General features: G+C 36.9%; 1 protein-coding gene across 1 annotated transcript in view; it reads right to left on the reverse strand.

Annotated features, from left to right (window-relative positions):
- HIBADH (3-hydroxyisobutyrate dehydrogenase) overlaps window positions 1-16913 on the reverse strand; it is an 85689-nt gene that overhangs the window by 16456 nt on the left and 52320 nt on the right. Inside the window, exon 5 of the mRNA XM_058040644.1 lies at window positions 23-156. Within this exon, the coding sequence (XP_057896627.1) occupies window positions 23-156 (134 nt within the window). The remainder of the gene's footprint in view (window positions 1-22; window positions 157-16913) is intronic.

Below are 16913 nucleotides of genomic sequence, written 5' to 3' on the forward strand. Positions count from 1 at the left end.
TTAGCCCTTCAGAAAGCATTACCTGTCCTGTTCCAACCTCTCCACAGTAAACCACATTGGAACCCATGCATGTCAGCAACTCTTTGGCAGCATTAAATTCTTGTTCCACTCCACCAACCATGAAAGTAAGGTTTCCAGCTCGAGCAGCTCCAACACCTGAATCAAGATAACATTGGATTTAATAATACTATTAAAAAGCCTCAAAAATTAGGCAGTTTCTCTTACCAGTAAGGGTCTGATGATGGAAAATACTTCACTTACGACGAATCTCACAAATTCTATGTAAAAGTAACACTACATTCCTAGTACTCAAAGGATCGGCAATCTAAATTCTGAAACATCTGATGGAGATAAAATCACCTTATCTTTTCTGCTAGGCACACTAGCAGAAAAGTCATAAGACTTGCATAAAACTGGCAGTCACTTTTTATAGTTTATACAAAGATACAATCAACTTTTCCTGAAACTTTGTGCTCCACAAAATTCATGCTGTCTGAATTACTAAATAAAATTTCTCTTTTGTCAAACTACTCTTCACATACAACCATTAACAAAACTACTGCTCAAAGATAGCTCTGCTTTTATCAGCCTCTCTAAACCTAGGCTAATTTTTACCAGTGCTTCCTGAATTTCACATGATTGAACAGCTAAAAGACACAAGCATATAAAACCAAGTCTTCTGAATTTCTGCAGTTTATGATGTTCTTAATTTGAAGCAAAAGTCTCCTTAATCTGAGAAGCTTTAACTTAGTTCCCACATAAACTTAATGTATTTACAAAGATGCAATTATTACATAAAGACAATGTAAAAATTGTTCATACACACACACAAACACACTACTCCCAGTTGTATTCCTGAAGTCTGTCTTGTCTTTAGTACAGTTCAGTAAACACACACCACAGTTCTTTGAATATACAGTTCCTAAGCACAACACTAGCAAATTTTTCATGTGATATTTATTACCTCCACGCCATGAAATATTCTATTCCTTAAAAGAAGCTTAATTCTAATATGAATTACATCCCTAACTTCCTCACCCCTGGTATTTAATGGGTATAACTGCTAGGAAAATTCGGCCTAAACTGATGAACAGATCAGCTTCCTCACTAATTTTCACTCTGGCAAGAAGCAGAGCCACAATAAATTTTCTGTTCTATGCATCAGACATTGGCTGGTTAGGGTGTACAGCTGCAGATAACAACTGACTTTCAAATCAAACATGCTTAGTTAGGTACAGTGCTCCGAAGTGCTGTACCACAGCTAAGGAAGTGGTCAGTTTTGGACTTTGTTTACAGCATCAAGGATAGTAACATTGCAGCTTTTCACACTGAAGAATTTGTTGAATTTTTTGTTTTCCTTTTCGATAAAAATTTCAATTGACACTCTGTGTGCAAGTGCTCTGTGTGGCTATGTCTACAAATGCCCCTTTCTGTATCTTGCAAGTCCATCCTGCCTTTCAACATCTACTATCTTTTTCAGTCACTGAAGAATTTCAGACAAATTTTACAGATCGAAAGTCTCAAAAAGAGTAAATACCCACCAGTTATGCAAAGCTAGGCAACTGTAAAGATGCTCCCAGTGATGACCTGCTCAGTCTGTATTAGAACTTAAAATCACAAGATTTCTGGGCTTGAAAGTGACCTCTCATGATCATTCAACCCCCTGCTCAATGAGGGCCAGCTGAGGCATGACGCCTCAGGACTGTGTCCAGTCAGCCTTCGAGTGTCTCCAAGGATGGAGACTCCACAGCCTCTCTAGGTAACTTCTTCCATTCTTTGCCTACCCTCGCAGTAAAAAAAAAAAAGGTTTTTTGTGCTTCAGACGGAATTTCTTGAGTTTTGATTTGTGCCTCTTGTCCTGTCACAGGGCACTACTGAGGAGAGTGTAGCTCCCTTACTTAATTCCATCCCCTTAGGTCTTTATACACATTGATAAGATCCCCCTGTGCCTTCCCTTCATGCCAAACACTCTCAGCTCTCTCAGTCTCTCTTCATATGAAAGATGCTCCAGACCCTTTGTTATCTTCAGGGCCCTTAGCTGGGCTCACTCCAGTAAATCTGTGTCTTTCTTGTGCTAGTAAGTCCAGAACTGGAGCATCCAGAAGAGCTCAGACCCACAGCTTTAATGAAACAATTGGTCTGTATACAGAACACTGCTGAGGCACTGAAATATATACAGCAGTGAAGATCTTCCTGCCCAGGTTGAGAGACACCCAATTTTCAGCCAATCCTCGATCTCAATTGAACAACTCCTCTCCAGGCAACTCACAGGAACTGGGCAAAGAGTAAAGCCCAAACTAGCTAGCACAAACAGGTCATTGTTGTCTTTTTGGCTACCAGTTCACTATGTACATGACCGCAAAGATTGCTACATTAATAAACACAATGATTTTCATTCCATTCCTCTAGCTATTTTTATTCAAACCACATAATGGCCTTTACCACTAATCCTGTGATCTGACCTGCAGCAAATTAAGTAGACAATTTAAGTCAAAGCTTACAAACAAAATCCAGTACTATCCATCATAGGTCAATAGCCTTGTATCTAGATTACAGACTGCTAAATAGCTTCAGAGATTCATTTATTAGAGCAAAATTAATGCTGACAATAGTTTTCAGCTGGTTAATCTTCTGACAGCTGCACTCTCACTTGTTCAAACACATTTCAAGAAGCAAAAATAAATTAGTTAAGTAGAAAGAAGAGACCAATTTGTTGTATAATGCAGAAGGCTTGGAAAATTCTTGTTTTAAAAACAAAAACCTATTTACTTCATGGTAGATTTTATCATCTAGAGTCCTTGCCAACTATCTGCTATTTTATCAGAATCAAACGAGCAACGCAGCAAATTTTTAAGACTGGCAATTAAAAAACATTTGGCGTGGAGTCTAGGAGTACAAGAACTGTAACTTCAGCTAAAAATAAAAATTAAAAAAAATCATTATACAAGAATGCACAGCCTTCTTTCACAATCACAGCTTCCATACCAACAACACAAGCCAGTTAAGCATTATCAGTTTTTAACACTAAAGACAGCAATGGAGATGCAGAGCAGCTAATGCAATTTAAATATGCTAAATATTATTTTTCATATTTTGATTTTTTAAAAGGAGTTTTACCACATAAGATAATGTTTTATGTACCACTGCTATGAGGGTAAAAAGTTGTTTAAAATCTATCTGTTCTTTCTAAAATACAAAAAGTCTCCTGACATCCTTGGGGAATAGTTTTCAGAGAACAGTATCTATGAATAGCATGTGTTAAGATTTCCTCCTCTGCTGCAAAGCAAGACTGCTGGAGCCCACGGCTGCAGTTTTATATTTGGTTTCTCTAGGATGATCACCCACACCTGTGTGCAGAACCTTGCAAGGTCGTCACACCAGCATATCAACTCCAAGTCTGTTGCTCACAACAGCACTGGAGTTTGCCCCAGAGATATAAATGGACAGGAACAAGATTGTGGAGAAATATAAGAGATCTAGCTAGCTGAGGGGATATGCAAGAAAATGACTCTGGGAAAAAATATGGTGAGAAGTTAGAGAGTAGCACTGCAGCATGGCATATCCACTTGGAGATGGGTTTTCCACTTGTGTACGAGCAGGTTTTGGATGAAGATCTGCAAAACTAAGTTTTTTACCAAAAAAGGTACAAAAAGAACTGCACTTCAAAGCATCCTGTCACATCTGGCTGTGCTACTTGTAGGGTAAGTTCAATCCAGGTGCTTCTCATTCGATTGCCAATGGATTGCTCAGTGAACCTCCTACAGAGCAGTTCTTAAGTTCAACATTTTAGACAAAAATAGGAATGGAAACTTAGGAGCCCTCACATGACAACAGGAACTGGTTGTAACCACCCTGGAACAGTCTGAAGATGACCTCAAGTTTTAGTATCCACTCCAAGCAGCCTCATTTGACAGACATGCTGACTGTCTGTATTCAGTTTCCCATGCTTATTTAAACAGCATTTCATGTTGCTGCAAAAAGCCTAGAAATTTGCCACTGATTATTCCAGTGCCAAAAAAAAAACCAACAAAAAAAACCAGAAAGGTCTTAGTTCTACAACTACATCATTAAAACCTCTTAATTTCTATCAGTTTGCTTATTATTAAGAACACAATTTGTTAGAAAAGAGATGTTAATGTAAAGGTGTTATATGAAATTATCTGCTTTTGGTTTCAGCTTTATTACATTTCTGTAAGAACAGAGGGCAGATGAGTTAAAAAGAAGTGATATTGTAAGGCTGTGCATTACAGCACCATCACAATGGCAATGCTGAAAACAGGAACGCTGCTGGAAAGACAATGCATATCCCAAGCATATCCCTGTGCCAACATATTTAATCCACTGTTGCGCTGCACCTGCAGATAAAAAAATTCATTGCTGACAAAGTTGAGGCCAAAATTATATGAACTGTGTGGTTTCAATCTCTGAAGGACAAGTAAGAGATGAAGGCTGTAATATCGAGAAGCTTCAGCAAAAAATCATCTATTTTGTTATTTCTCTACTCAACATTTAGCTGCAATTATAACAACTAATTTTGTGATCTAAACTAGATTTAAAAAAAGTAAACAAGAAGAGCATTGCTAGAGTTTTAATCCTCTACCTTGTTTTACAGTGTTGCACCTTCAAGCACAGGAGTTGAGGCTTTGCCTGTTCCACTTTGGGAAGTGCAAGGGAACACTGGTCTTTTATTCGGATTAATTTTTTTAAAATGCAGTTTAAGTGACTGTAGCTGCCTCAAACAAGCAGGTTCTTGTCATGTTTGCTCTCTTTCACATAGGCTGAGCTTGAGAGGCTGCATCTGTGTACCTTGTGTGAGTGTGTATTTTTAAGGACTAAGCAGATTTTTTAAAGTACCTGCCAGCTCACACAAAATACTTTGTCTTTGGAACTCATGAAAAGTTAAACCAACATACACAAGGAAAGATTAACTGAAAAGGTTACTATTGTTTTGCTACATATATAAATCTAAAACAAATTAAAAGGCATGTAAAGGCAAAATCAGCTATAAATACCTAGTGGAAATAAAAGAATATTTAAAACCATACTATAAACTTAAAATAACCATGAAGAGACTAGTTATTTTATAAAATATAAGTAGGGTATCAATGTTTTCTACTTGCTTCTTAGACAATATCTGCCATCATCAATATATTTTCAGGAAACAAGTAAATGGAACAGACTCAGAAAAAAAGCCCCACAGCACACTGTCACTCCAAGGGCTTGTGTTTCTCCCTATTACAAAAATCAGCATCAAAGCTAGACCTATGAAGCTATTCTGCTGCCTTATAACTAAAACACAGTAAATCACTTAATTTGCTCAAAAGAACTTAAATGTTGTAACCAGTCTGCCATCAGCAGAGATAAAGAAGAGGACCGATGGGACCGGGCTGCAATGTGAGCCGTCTTTAAAATGCAATTGTTCTAATCATTTTCTACAGATGCAGCCTCACAAGGGGCTGCTGTCACAGGGACCATTTACGACTTGTTATGGTGTCTCTATTGTTTACCAGCGACATTCGCTAAAAAGGCGACAGCTGGGACAGAAAGCTGCTCCTCAACGAACAATATAATCCCGTGAAAGTAATCAACAAATTTAAGGGTGTTAATTAACTTTACACTTTATCATGTTCAATTAGTTGTCCTTTCTCGAAAAGATTGCCGTGCACAATCGGTTTAGAGCGTGCCATGTTTGATTTGTAAGTGATCACTGTTTCTGTTTCGAAGTCCATGTCAGATGTTCTCCTGGGTTTTGGTGACACAGATGAATGGCTCTGCACATGTTAGGGGGTGATCTGGTTTAACATAAACCAGCATAACATAACCCCTTGTTAACGTATCGCTGGCCTTTCCGAGAGGCACAGAAACGCCCGCGCCCGCGGACGCACACAAACGCGCACAAAACCCCTGCGGCAGCACGACAGCCAACGAGTCCGAGTTTCGTTTTTGCTGAAACACAAAGACACAAATAAATGGGCAATTTTTCATCATTATAGCTCAAAGCAAGACTTGTCTTTTAGGGGCACGCTTGGGATCATTTCTTCCCAGCAAGATCCCTAGTTCTGCTGCATTATGCACTAATGCACAAGTGCCTCCGTACATTTTACATAATGCACGCTGCCTTTTCTAATGGCAGCTGAGCAAATGCTGGGTGGATGCAAGTTCTTCTGTATATAAAATTCTGTGGTTTGTACTGCATTTATAATGCCAGAAGAAAGTTGAATTAATCTATTATTAAATCTATTATCCCTTTAAGGTACCATTCCTACTTGCTAACGGGACAAGGCAAAGCTCATGATGAAGCGACAACGTACTTGGAAGTGCCCCTTAATGAAAGTCATTGCTGTTTCTCTCTTCTGACAAATAGAGCTTCGCATCACCATACCTCATAAGCTAGTGATTTTGAGCAAAAATGGAAATGGAGGTTCAGGTCAGTGATTTCAAGATTTATATAAAAAGCACTCAAATATTAATCCAGACAAAAGCATGCTTAAGGAAGTATTTCTACATCTCTTTTATGGCATAATCAAATTATACAATTTGTGAGATTACGGCTGTACAGAGAAAAAAACCCAGTGGATTTTTATTCTGCAGCAACAGGCAAATTAAATACACATGATCATCATTATTTAAGCAGTTACATTGTACATAAAAACAAACTGCAAAAAACCCACCCACAAAACAAAACAAAATAAAAATGCAAAGAAAGCCCAATGGAAAAGTTGTTAACTCTGAAAGCTAATAATGGACTAGGTTAAATATTTAAGAGGAAATTATAGACTATATTAGAAATAGCTGAAACCACAAAACAAAGCAGTATAAAACATTAGTTTTCTGCTAGGAAGAAGATCTGCAGGGAAAAGGGAAGCGGTCGATAGATCCTTAAATTGGACGCAATAGCTGTTCTTCTATCCCAAGTTGGCAGCTGCTACATTTGCAGACCTAGTTCATTATTTACCCATAATGACCATCAAGCTCCAGTCAAAGTCAGATCACAACAACTGTCAGCAGCTCTTTTAATTAGCCTTGTTTGAATTCAGATAAATATCACAATGGCCCAGCTTCTGCTGAAAAAGCAACAAGAAGATTGCAAGGAATAAGCTGCCCTGACTTCCTAACAAACAGTATTGTGAAAAAGTCCAGAGCACCAAAGTTGTTTTGGTTTTTTTCTTTTAAATTAAGGAATGGATGGTGATGTGCACATTATTATTTTTCCCTCACGTGATATTCATATTACTACTTACAATTCCTGTTTATGAGCAAATTTGTGCATCTCAAATGCCAACTCAAAACACTACTCCAAAATCTGAAAGGTAAACTTGAAGAGATGGTTTACAGGTATTAATTAAATTTCTAACCTCTGTGAAATCATATGATTTGAAAAACTGGATCAGAATTAAGGAATGCACATATTAACAGGATTATCCTCTCTCCTAATTTATCTCCTTCTGTTTGTTTATCCTCAGGGAACATAATCTTCTGTTGCATCAAGCCACTCTCATTCTCCCTGTGTCAGCAGCAGAATAATAATTCCCTCCTCCTCCTCCTCCACCCCCTCTCCCACAAGCACTGGCAAGAATGAAGACGAGTGGATCAGACTGTGTGCATCAGCATTAATGCTCCATGCAGCTATTTTCCTAGCAGTAGTAGACACTGAAAGAAAGATGCAAGAGAGGTGAGCAATATGCTACCTGTTCCGGGCAGCCCAGCATGAGAGGCGTAATTAAACAGATTTTGCCTCCCAGAATAATATGAAGGTAGAAGATGCAGGCAGAGACTGCTCTAAGAGCCTTTCTTCAGCATTCCACTTGCTGTCACAGTTGAGTCCCAATTTTGCTAGATGCAGTCCAAAGACAAAGCCAGTTCCAAATTTCCAGTCCTACATGCTAATCTAAGAAGTGCCGCTGTATATCCAGGGATACTTGGCAGCCTCAAGGAAAACATATTTAGGGATTTACATGAATCATAAGGATACATGCATATAAACAATAGGTACATACATCTGTTACAGTAGAAGAGGATATCCCTTTTGGGAACAGAAAAAAATATGTAAAAATAATCAGAAATGGAAGTTAGAAATTAGTGGAAGAATAAACAACTGATTAAACAAAATAGCCAAAATTATAATGAGAAGCTTTATGTTTTTAGTAGAAGGCCTGAGTAGATTTGTAGAGGGATTTGTACTTGAACTTGGCCATGGATGGTGGAATAAAGACATTAAATTTGTTTTAGATGTATTATAGAATGATGCCAAAACAGAGAAAAGAATATGCCCTCTCAGTAAATCATGCAAAAACTAGAAGCTGTTGTTGTGGCAGTTTAATATGAGAGGGATGCATGAGGAAAATTTTACGAGATGGTATTAAGTAGCAACTGATGCCTCCAAGGGATCAGCCAAAGAAAATAAGTTGCAAAAGGCAAATGCACACATAAGATACTTCAACTTTTTCAACAGAAATACAAGCTGAAAGGCCTGATGAAATTGTTCTGCCTGTAGCATTTTTTAAAAAGCACTATATTTAGTTCTAGTCATTGTAATGTCAGAGAGAAATATCAAAGCACTTGAAAAGTTAGCAAGTAAAAAGGTTAACAGCAGTGCAATAAGAAAGGAAATACAGTATGATTGATCAACTTATCCGCTTATTTTTACCCAAAATATTGTATTCAAAACATTAAGAAACACCAGTTCATGACAGTCATCTTTCCCATTCTCCACCTTTGACCCATAATCCACCACAAAATCAAAGACAACAGAAATATCCTTTTGGTATTGCTGGAGTGCCAGACTTAGCTACTCCTGTACACATCACTAATATTTAGATATATGGTCTAAATCTCACCTGTATACCTAAACAGAAATATGAAAACTTAACAACAACAGGTGCATGTATTTACAGTTGTGGACAGCAAAACTACATGCACAGAGCTCAGCACAATTCAAAACAAGTATCTAATTTTTTATCTGAACATTAGCAAGAAGGCTCTACAGCCAGGGATGAACAGAAGCAATACATTCCACATATACAAGATCCCAAAATTTCAAAGCAGATTTCAGACAGTCCAAATGTGAAGCACCTGACACTGAGCTGTCTGATTAACTGTTTCTGGGTTCTGAGCAAGCACAGGATCAAATACATGTGATATACTGAATACAAAAGAAACAATGAAAATATTCCTTCTTCAAAGAAAACAAATCTCACCCAGCACTACTGCTTGAAATTCTGGTCTTTTAGGAGAAGTTCAAAAATTAAACATGAACATGCATGCAGTCCCTCCACTATGTGGGCCACTGTTAACCCTCCACACAACTAAAATTCAGTAGAGACAATCTTGACTGATGAGGCTTCAAGTCCTAGAAACAAAACTTTATCCTAATCACGTAGTGCAAAATCAAGAATAATTTTTGTCGAGGGTTAGAAAGAGGGAAGAGCTGCATCTCCAGTATCATCATAATCTCACCTTCTTGAAAAGCTTCTACTCTATGCAGAAGATCACCAACCAGAAAACAGACTGTTGTGTGACTAGAGAAGAAAAAACTCAAAGGGATAGACATTTATAAAGTTCTCTTTGAAAAAAAGAAGGCAGAATCCCAGAAAAGTGATTCTTATATTCTTACAGTTAGTTGTTCTAACTCAAGTTCACAGACAATAGCAAAATAAACATCAAGCCTCCAGAAGCTTAATGTTTGCAGGGAAAAACCAAAAGCCACAAACAGATCCAGCAATCCACCTTGTCATCACAGCTTCTCATCTCATCCATTTTGACTGAACAACGTACATGCAAATGCAGGACCAACAAAACCATATGTGTGGCCAGTCTTGCTGAGCACTTTAAATCATAAAAAGCAGTCAGCTGTATGTCACCAGGTTTGCAGATTTTGCTACTTGGACTTGAATGTCTCTGGAAAGTATAAAATACTTGCACATTCTGCCTTAACTCCACAGCACAATGCAACTATGTTTACATAGTTCTGTGGAATAGTTACATAAAAGCTGAAGAAACCTCTTCATTATACCAGCAAAACAAGAACCTTCAAGAAAAAATAACCAGGGATATTTAATATTATTGCCTGTTTCTCCAGTATTAGTACAACTCTAACAAGATACCAATCCTCTTTTACAAATAAGAAATACTTGAAACACTTCAGTACTTTATGATTTTATCATATTACATTCCTATAGGCCCCTAAACCAAACAAAACATGGCTTGTTTTTTTTTTGGAATAACAAAGACATTAAGCACATCACTAAAAAAGAAAAATATAGTCACACTGAAATATGCATTTAAATTGCATTATTCAACAGGTATGGGTTCAAGTGCTCTTAATAAAAGATCTGCTTCTTAAAAAAGCCAGCTGTAGAAGAAGGTAAATTTCTGTTGATGCATTCATTAGTCTTTTCATGTCATATAAGAAAATTAAGACAATAAACACAAAAATAGACCAAAAAGCATTTAAATGGGGTGGCTATCATAGCATGTATGTTCTTAAGCATTTCTGGTTTATCTTAAAAAGCTGAAGATGTAGCAATGCCGTATGCCAATCCCAATCAATAGGGGCATATTTACATTCACAACATTTTAAAAAGTACCTAGTATTTAATAGCAGGTATCTAACAAAATTTTAAAACAAAATAGAAATATATAGCCAGAAAGAAGTGTCAGAAAGGTAATTTTAAAACAAATCAGTCTCCAGTATTTTCTCCTAGAGGGCTGCTCAGCTGAAAGTTTTAATATTACCTGTTTTGGGTACAGTCTATGAGAGGACAACTGACAGAGGCTTACCAAACAAAACTGGAAAGAAATGCATAAATAATAGGAGTGAAGATTGCATTGAACATTTTTGAATGAACTTTTGAACTCTGTCCCTTCAAGTGTCATCGGTGGTATGAGACCAAGAATTTTTCTGACAATCTGAACCATCATCAGAGTGCACTGCTTCAGATACGTCCATGCTTTTTTTAAGCACTTTGACATTGAATCTTGCCTCTGGATACAGTCAACAGCCCACACACTCTTTATCTTTCAGCTTCTCCTTTAAAATACATGCTTATTTTAAATCATGCCTAACTATTACCTACAAAGTAACAAATCACTTTCTGCTGCCTAATTTCAGCATATTCAAAGTTAATTCTCAAAGCTTTAAGGCACTGAAAAGCAAAGCAGTACAGTAGCACAGGATTACGACAACTGCTAGAAAAACAGCCTAAATTGGAAAGATTCCATTTAAAGAATCCCTTTGTTTCAAGGCCTTTCCCAGTTCTATTTCCTGTTCAGAGATCCTCTACACATAATTCTATTATTACCTCTCTTGCAAAACAGATAGTACATTTCTTTCAAAGAACTAGATTTAGCATTGCCCTCCAGCCTAAAATGCAATGTACTTTTCAGTGTTCTCAAATGTATTTGATGCCACTTATACAATGGGTTCAAACCCTTGTAATTTAATTAAAAGTCATATTTCCTTATGTATTAAATAATTCTAAGTTTAATATGGAAATATTTTTAAGAAGAGATACTATTTTTATTATTACTTTTATTGTTTCAGGATGATCCAATATGCAATCATATGGTTTAAATTCACAAATGTTTACATGCTCCAAATGCTGTACTTTCACACAACAAAACACATTTTTGTATTTAGCTCTGCTGAATGACAACTTAAGGAGAACCACTACAATACTTGTGTATCTCTTTTTCCTGTACTACCTGTAAGTATTCCAACGCTGCAACTCTAGGTAATTTTGCACAAAACCAATTTAACCTTTTTTTTTGTAATGTAAAGGTATTGAAAGTCAGTACTTGGCCTGGCCCTCCATTTAAAAACAAGAAAAGAAAAAGACTGTATTTTGCCAACGAACAGAATCAAGAGGGTAACAAAGTTAATTATTTCTCATAATCAGTAATTATGATTAGATAAGAGACTCTTTGGTAATGAACTGCTCTAATGATGGAGGACCTCCATCCTAAGAAATATAATAGTACATTAACATAACTGTGTATGCAAAGTACATAGAACCGCTGCCACAGTTAACTTGTCATTGAATGATTAAATAGGAATTCATAATTAGAAAAATCCACAGTGTAATTTATTGGCCTTCTCGACAGTTCTGGTTCATTAGAAGTTGATTACCAAATAGTGACCTCTAGCGGCCTACAGTTTTTTCATGTCATCCTGGTTCTCTTGGCAGTTTTAGCAGCTATTTAACCTCAAAAAAAAAAAAAAAAAAAAAAAAAAAAAAAAGAAAGAAAGAAAAAAGAAGGCAGTTTGAGGAATTTAAAATGTTACCCTTCAAGATAGCTTTTTAAACTTCCCTTAAAATATATAGTGTGCTAATTTCTTCATAAAATGGCTTCCCACTCTGTAACCATTTATATAAATATATAAAAATGTACATCTATATGAAAACTCCACAACTTTTCAGTTTTAAAGTTAATACTGAGGCTAACATGGTTTTCATGGTAATTAATATTTATATACTGATTAAACATAATGCCTTCTACTAAAAATATATCATTTATTAAAATAAACCACTTTTCTAGTGTCAATTACCAAGACCTTGAGAAGCTCACACTTCAGGCCAGCCTGTTATACCTTAAGGTGAAGTGCCTCTAAACGCTGCCTTTGAACAACAGTCAGTTTTGCACTAAAACAAATGACACTGACTCAGTTGGAGGAGGCAGAGGACAGGGAGAGAGAAAACTCCACAGTTCTCTGCTCCAGGTAGGTGAAAAAAAATCCAACATTTCTTATTATTTGCTGGACACATGCCTTGCAATACTCTTTACTCAAAGTTAATTTAAGAAAAATGCAGCTTAAAATTAGTATGATTTGCATATATCTGCAAAATCTTTTAGGCATTAGGGTGGAATTTTCCCTCATTCAACTTAGTTAATCCACTGTTAGATTATTTAGACAGTGTTCTATTTTAAAATTTTCCATTATGATAGACACAACTTTTTTTGAACTAGGACAGTATCTATTTTTTTTTAAAGTATGAATGTTTCTAACAGGAAGTAGCACATCTGAAACTAATATAGAAACCCCTGAAACACAGTATTAAATAAAAATTCATACTCAGTGAATACAAGCAATTTGAATTTCCATTGTTTTAATTTTCCATCTTGCTTTTTTTCCAACACTAACACTGTAGAAATGATGCACATGTATTTTTCTCCACTTTCGTCTAACACAGAACTGGCTAAAAAAACTATCCCCCATTTTTGGACAGAAGCTAGAAAATAAATGGCACAATCCTGTTTCATACATAAACAGATTTTTCAGTAAAAACTATTCCAGTCTCCCAAATGAGGAGATTTTCATCATCATTGCATGCTGGAAACAGCTTTAACAATTGCTATAAACAGAGAAATGGATAGCTACAGGACAGAGATCCCCGCCCTGATTTCCGTGTGTGTGTGTGCAGATGTGTGCAGGCACACACAGGGCTCTAGCTGTTTGTGGCGATGATTTAATATAGTGACTGGATAATGAGCTGTGCTCCCTGCAGCAAGTGAATCACCATTTAATGCTATTATCAACAGTTCATGACCCACCGGCATGAAATGTCAACCTGATTAATCTGAACACTACTGACCTCAGAGAGGAAAAGCTACCTTATTGTCAGAATTTAATATATAATAAAACCATACACAGAATATAAATACCTTATCAAGCAAGGCCATTATCAGCAAACCTACTTAATTTTGTTCTACTGTTTCTTTTAAACTTGTTTGGGCATACATTAAAAAAAAAATACTTTTGCCTAGTCAAGCAGGAAGCAATCCATTAGGACTTATTATTTTGATATACAGCGAAACATTTCAAAATGGCTGTCCAAATACAAACCCCATGTTGATACAAATAAGAAAAAAATTAGCATATGCTATTGTAGGACTTGCTACTGTCAATTCATATCAGGAAATGATCAGAAATTGTTCTTGCTTTTCTAAGGTCACTGAGGCAATAAAGATACTGATTTGTAAATAGGAAACAGCTTGTATGAATGATGCTGCACAGGTCACAGAAGAAAGCTACCTGAGCTTTGTAAAATGAATACATTTCAAGAAAATTAGAAACTTGTGCCATTCATGACTATAAGGGCAACCTTCCCATTTTTTTAAGTTTATAGCAAAGACTTTTTCTTTTGTAATTCAGTACCATGATAGAGTCCTACTCAACACAATTTTAATTTTTTTTCTGTTCTATTTGGAGAATAAACCAGGAAAACAAGAAAAAAAAATACATGTTTTACCAGTCACAATGAAGTTAGTACAGTCTTGCTATATATTCTCCATACGTCTTTTAAATTTAACTTGACTAGGATCCTTATTAAAAGATGCAAAACTTTTCAGACAGCTTTTCAGGATTCTCTACATAACAGTATATAAATAACCCAGACTGAAGCTGGGAGGACTACATGGCATTTATCTGTCAAGTTATATTAACTGACAAAAGCACAGTAACTACTATGATTTATTGTTAAAACATAGTACAGTTAGTTTTAAAATGAAACCCACAATGGTTTCACCCCTCACTTTTTATCATTGTCACCTGGTACTGAAAGGGCTAAGGGATTTTCAGGACAAGGGACTGGAAGAAAACTGAATGAAATCCCCAAAACTGCCCACATATGAATGGAATGACTGTGGGTGGGACGAGAATGAACACTCCAAGTATTGACTTATAACCACTAGCAGCCAAGGAAAGAGGAACATGTCACACTGACTTGACTAAAACTTGGACAAAGCCCTGATGTCTGAATTCCCAGTTGGGAGCTCTGCTGGAAATGTAAAGAAGGAATAAAGGAATTCTGGACACTTAAGCAGGAAAGTAATTCATGCTGCCAGCACGGACACATGTTTAAGCTTTGCTTTTCCACTCAGAAACCAAACAGCTCTTGTGTGCCAGTTGACTAGTAAGTGTTGGCCTGTTTTGCAAAGGCTGTCCTGTGTAGCTGCAAGTACTGCTGGCTGCAGTGTGCCTGAAGGGGTAACATCTGACAGCCATTAAAACCTGCCCTGCACCCCTCCTCCTTTGCCCAGGCAAAGAGGGGTTTGCCATACAGTAGCACAGCCACAGTGCTCACTCCTAGCAACTCCAGACACTGTTCCAGTAGTAAGAACAGTTAACACAGAGGGGCTCTTATCTAGATCTCCATCAAGCACAAACTTGCTAGGATGTCAAAAATATTTTCTGTTACATGCAACTAATGACCACCTTCACAATCATGGCGCTCTCTGGGTCCACTGCAGATTAGCTCACCTGGGAGTCTTGCAGCTAGACTGCATCTTCTGCTCTCACAACGCCATGCAGCCCTCTCCTGTTACACAAAGCTGCTTTGCCTCTGTGATTCCTCACTGCACACTCATTCTGTGAGCCCTCTTAGAGACTCTGTTTGACATACACATTTTTGTTCTGTTTGAACAAACCCCATTTCATCCCTTTTACCTTCTGCAGAAGAAGCAGAACAAGGGACTGGGAATTGGGAACTTGTTCTTCTCCTTTCTAAACAGCTCCTTGACACAACCAAAGCCCAGAAACTGAGCAGTCCCTTCAGAATAAAGTGACAACCCCCCACAGTCCTGACTGTGCTAAGTAGGTGCTACAAGTCACATCAAGTTGGCAGTTCTGCACCAAACAGGATATCAAATACACAACTCGTATTAAATAATAGTTTACCCAGAATTCCCATGGTGGACAGACAGATTGCCAAACCATTTCACAAATATTTTGAAGGTGGTGGCACCTTTCTATAACAATGGCAATATAAAGTTCACTGGTGAACTTCGAGAAAAAAGGGACCTACCCCTCTTGCCTAAAGGCAGGTAGATGACAAACAAATAATCACAACTTTCCAAACCGTGCAGTTCAGCCCACTCTATTTACCTGCCATGCTAGTGTGGCTTTCACTCTTCTTCATCAGAAGGAGCATATAAGAGAATAAAACAACCAAAATAAAATAGAAAGCTTTTACTTGCAAGTCAACCATTGTAAATTCAGTAAAATTGCAGATATCAACTCTAGAGTGAAGGTGCATGTAGTAATCAAGGAAAGATACAATTATGGTTTACAGGATGGAGGGACAAGGATGAAGGACAGAAACTGCATCCTGTCTGGGAATACTGTCAAAAGGAAGAACCAAAAATGAAGTAGAGAAGCTACATCATTCATACAGTGGAAGGACAGAAGCATGCACCCTTGAGAGCAAACAATTTTCTCATCTTGAATCACATTGATTTAATATTTCCAAAAATTTTTTTAAAAATCCTTTTGATTTAGAAAAACCAGGTTGCATTAGAAATGCACTGAGTCATATGCTCTGAAGAGATGCAATTGTGGTTAATACTGAAGAAAGAAGACAAAGAATACTCCAAACCCTCCCATTTTCAAGCATTCTCTAGAATATTTTGGCATGCATATAAATCGGTTCAATAGATTCAGACTGCTTTTTCCTCCTCACTCACAAAAAAATAATGAGGAAGCAAGGACATGGAATAAAAAAAGTAATTTGGCTTGCTTTCTACTGAGTTTATAGCTATCTATAAAATGCCCAAGATCATTGTGAAACGTTAGCAAAAGATAAAACAGTGGCTAGAATAATTTTTAAAAGTATGCCTTTAAAAGCTCTTAAATGAAAAGAAAAAAATAAATGTACCTTCACATGGAGATAACATTACAGTTTCAAATTAACTTTTTAAGTACACAGAAATGTAGATGAAGAAAGAAGAGCACTTCCTTGACATAAACACAGAAAATAAGGTTTTTAAGAGGTTATTCTGCAATCTTTCTGTGCTAACTCTGGTCTTAAAATAGGTAATTAGGAAGCATTATTTTTCTTTGTTCCCAAATGTAACTCAGGCAGTGAGATGGGCTTTTAGTCATAAAGAATGATAGGAATACTGGGGAGGATAAATGA

The sequence above is a fragment of the Melospiza georgiana genome, chromosome 1 (assembly GCF_028018845.1).
Source record: "Melospiza georgiana isolate bMelGeo1 chromosome 1, bMelGeo1.pri, whole genome shotgun sequence".
NCBI lineage: Eukaryota > Metazoa > Chordata > Aves > Passeriformes > Passerellidae > Melospiza > Melospiza georgiana.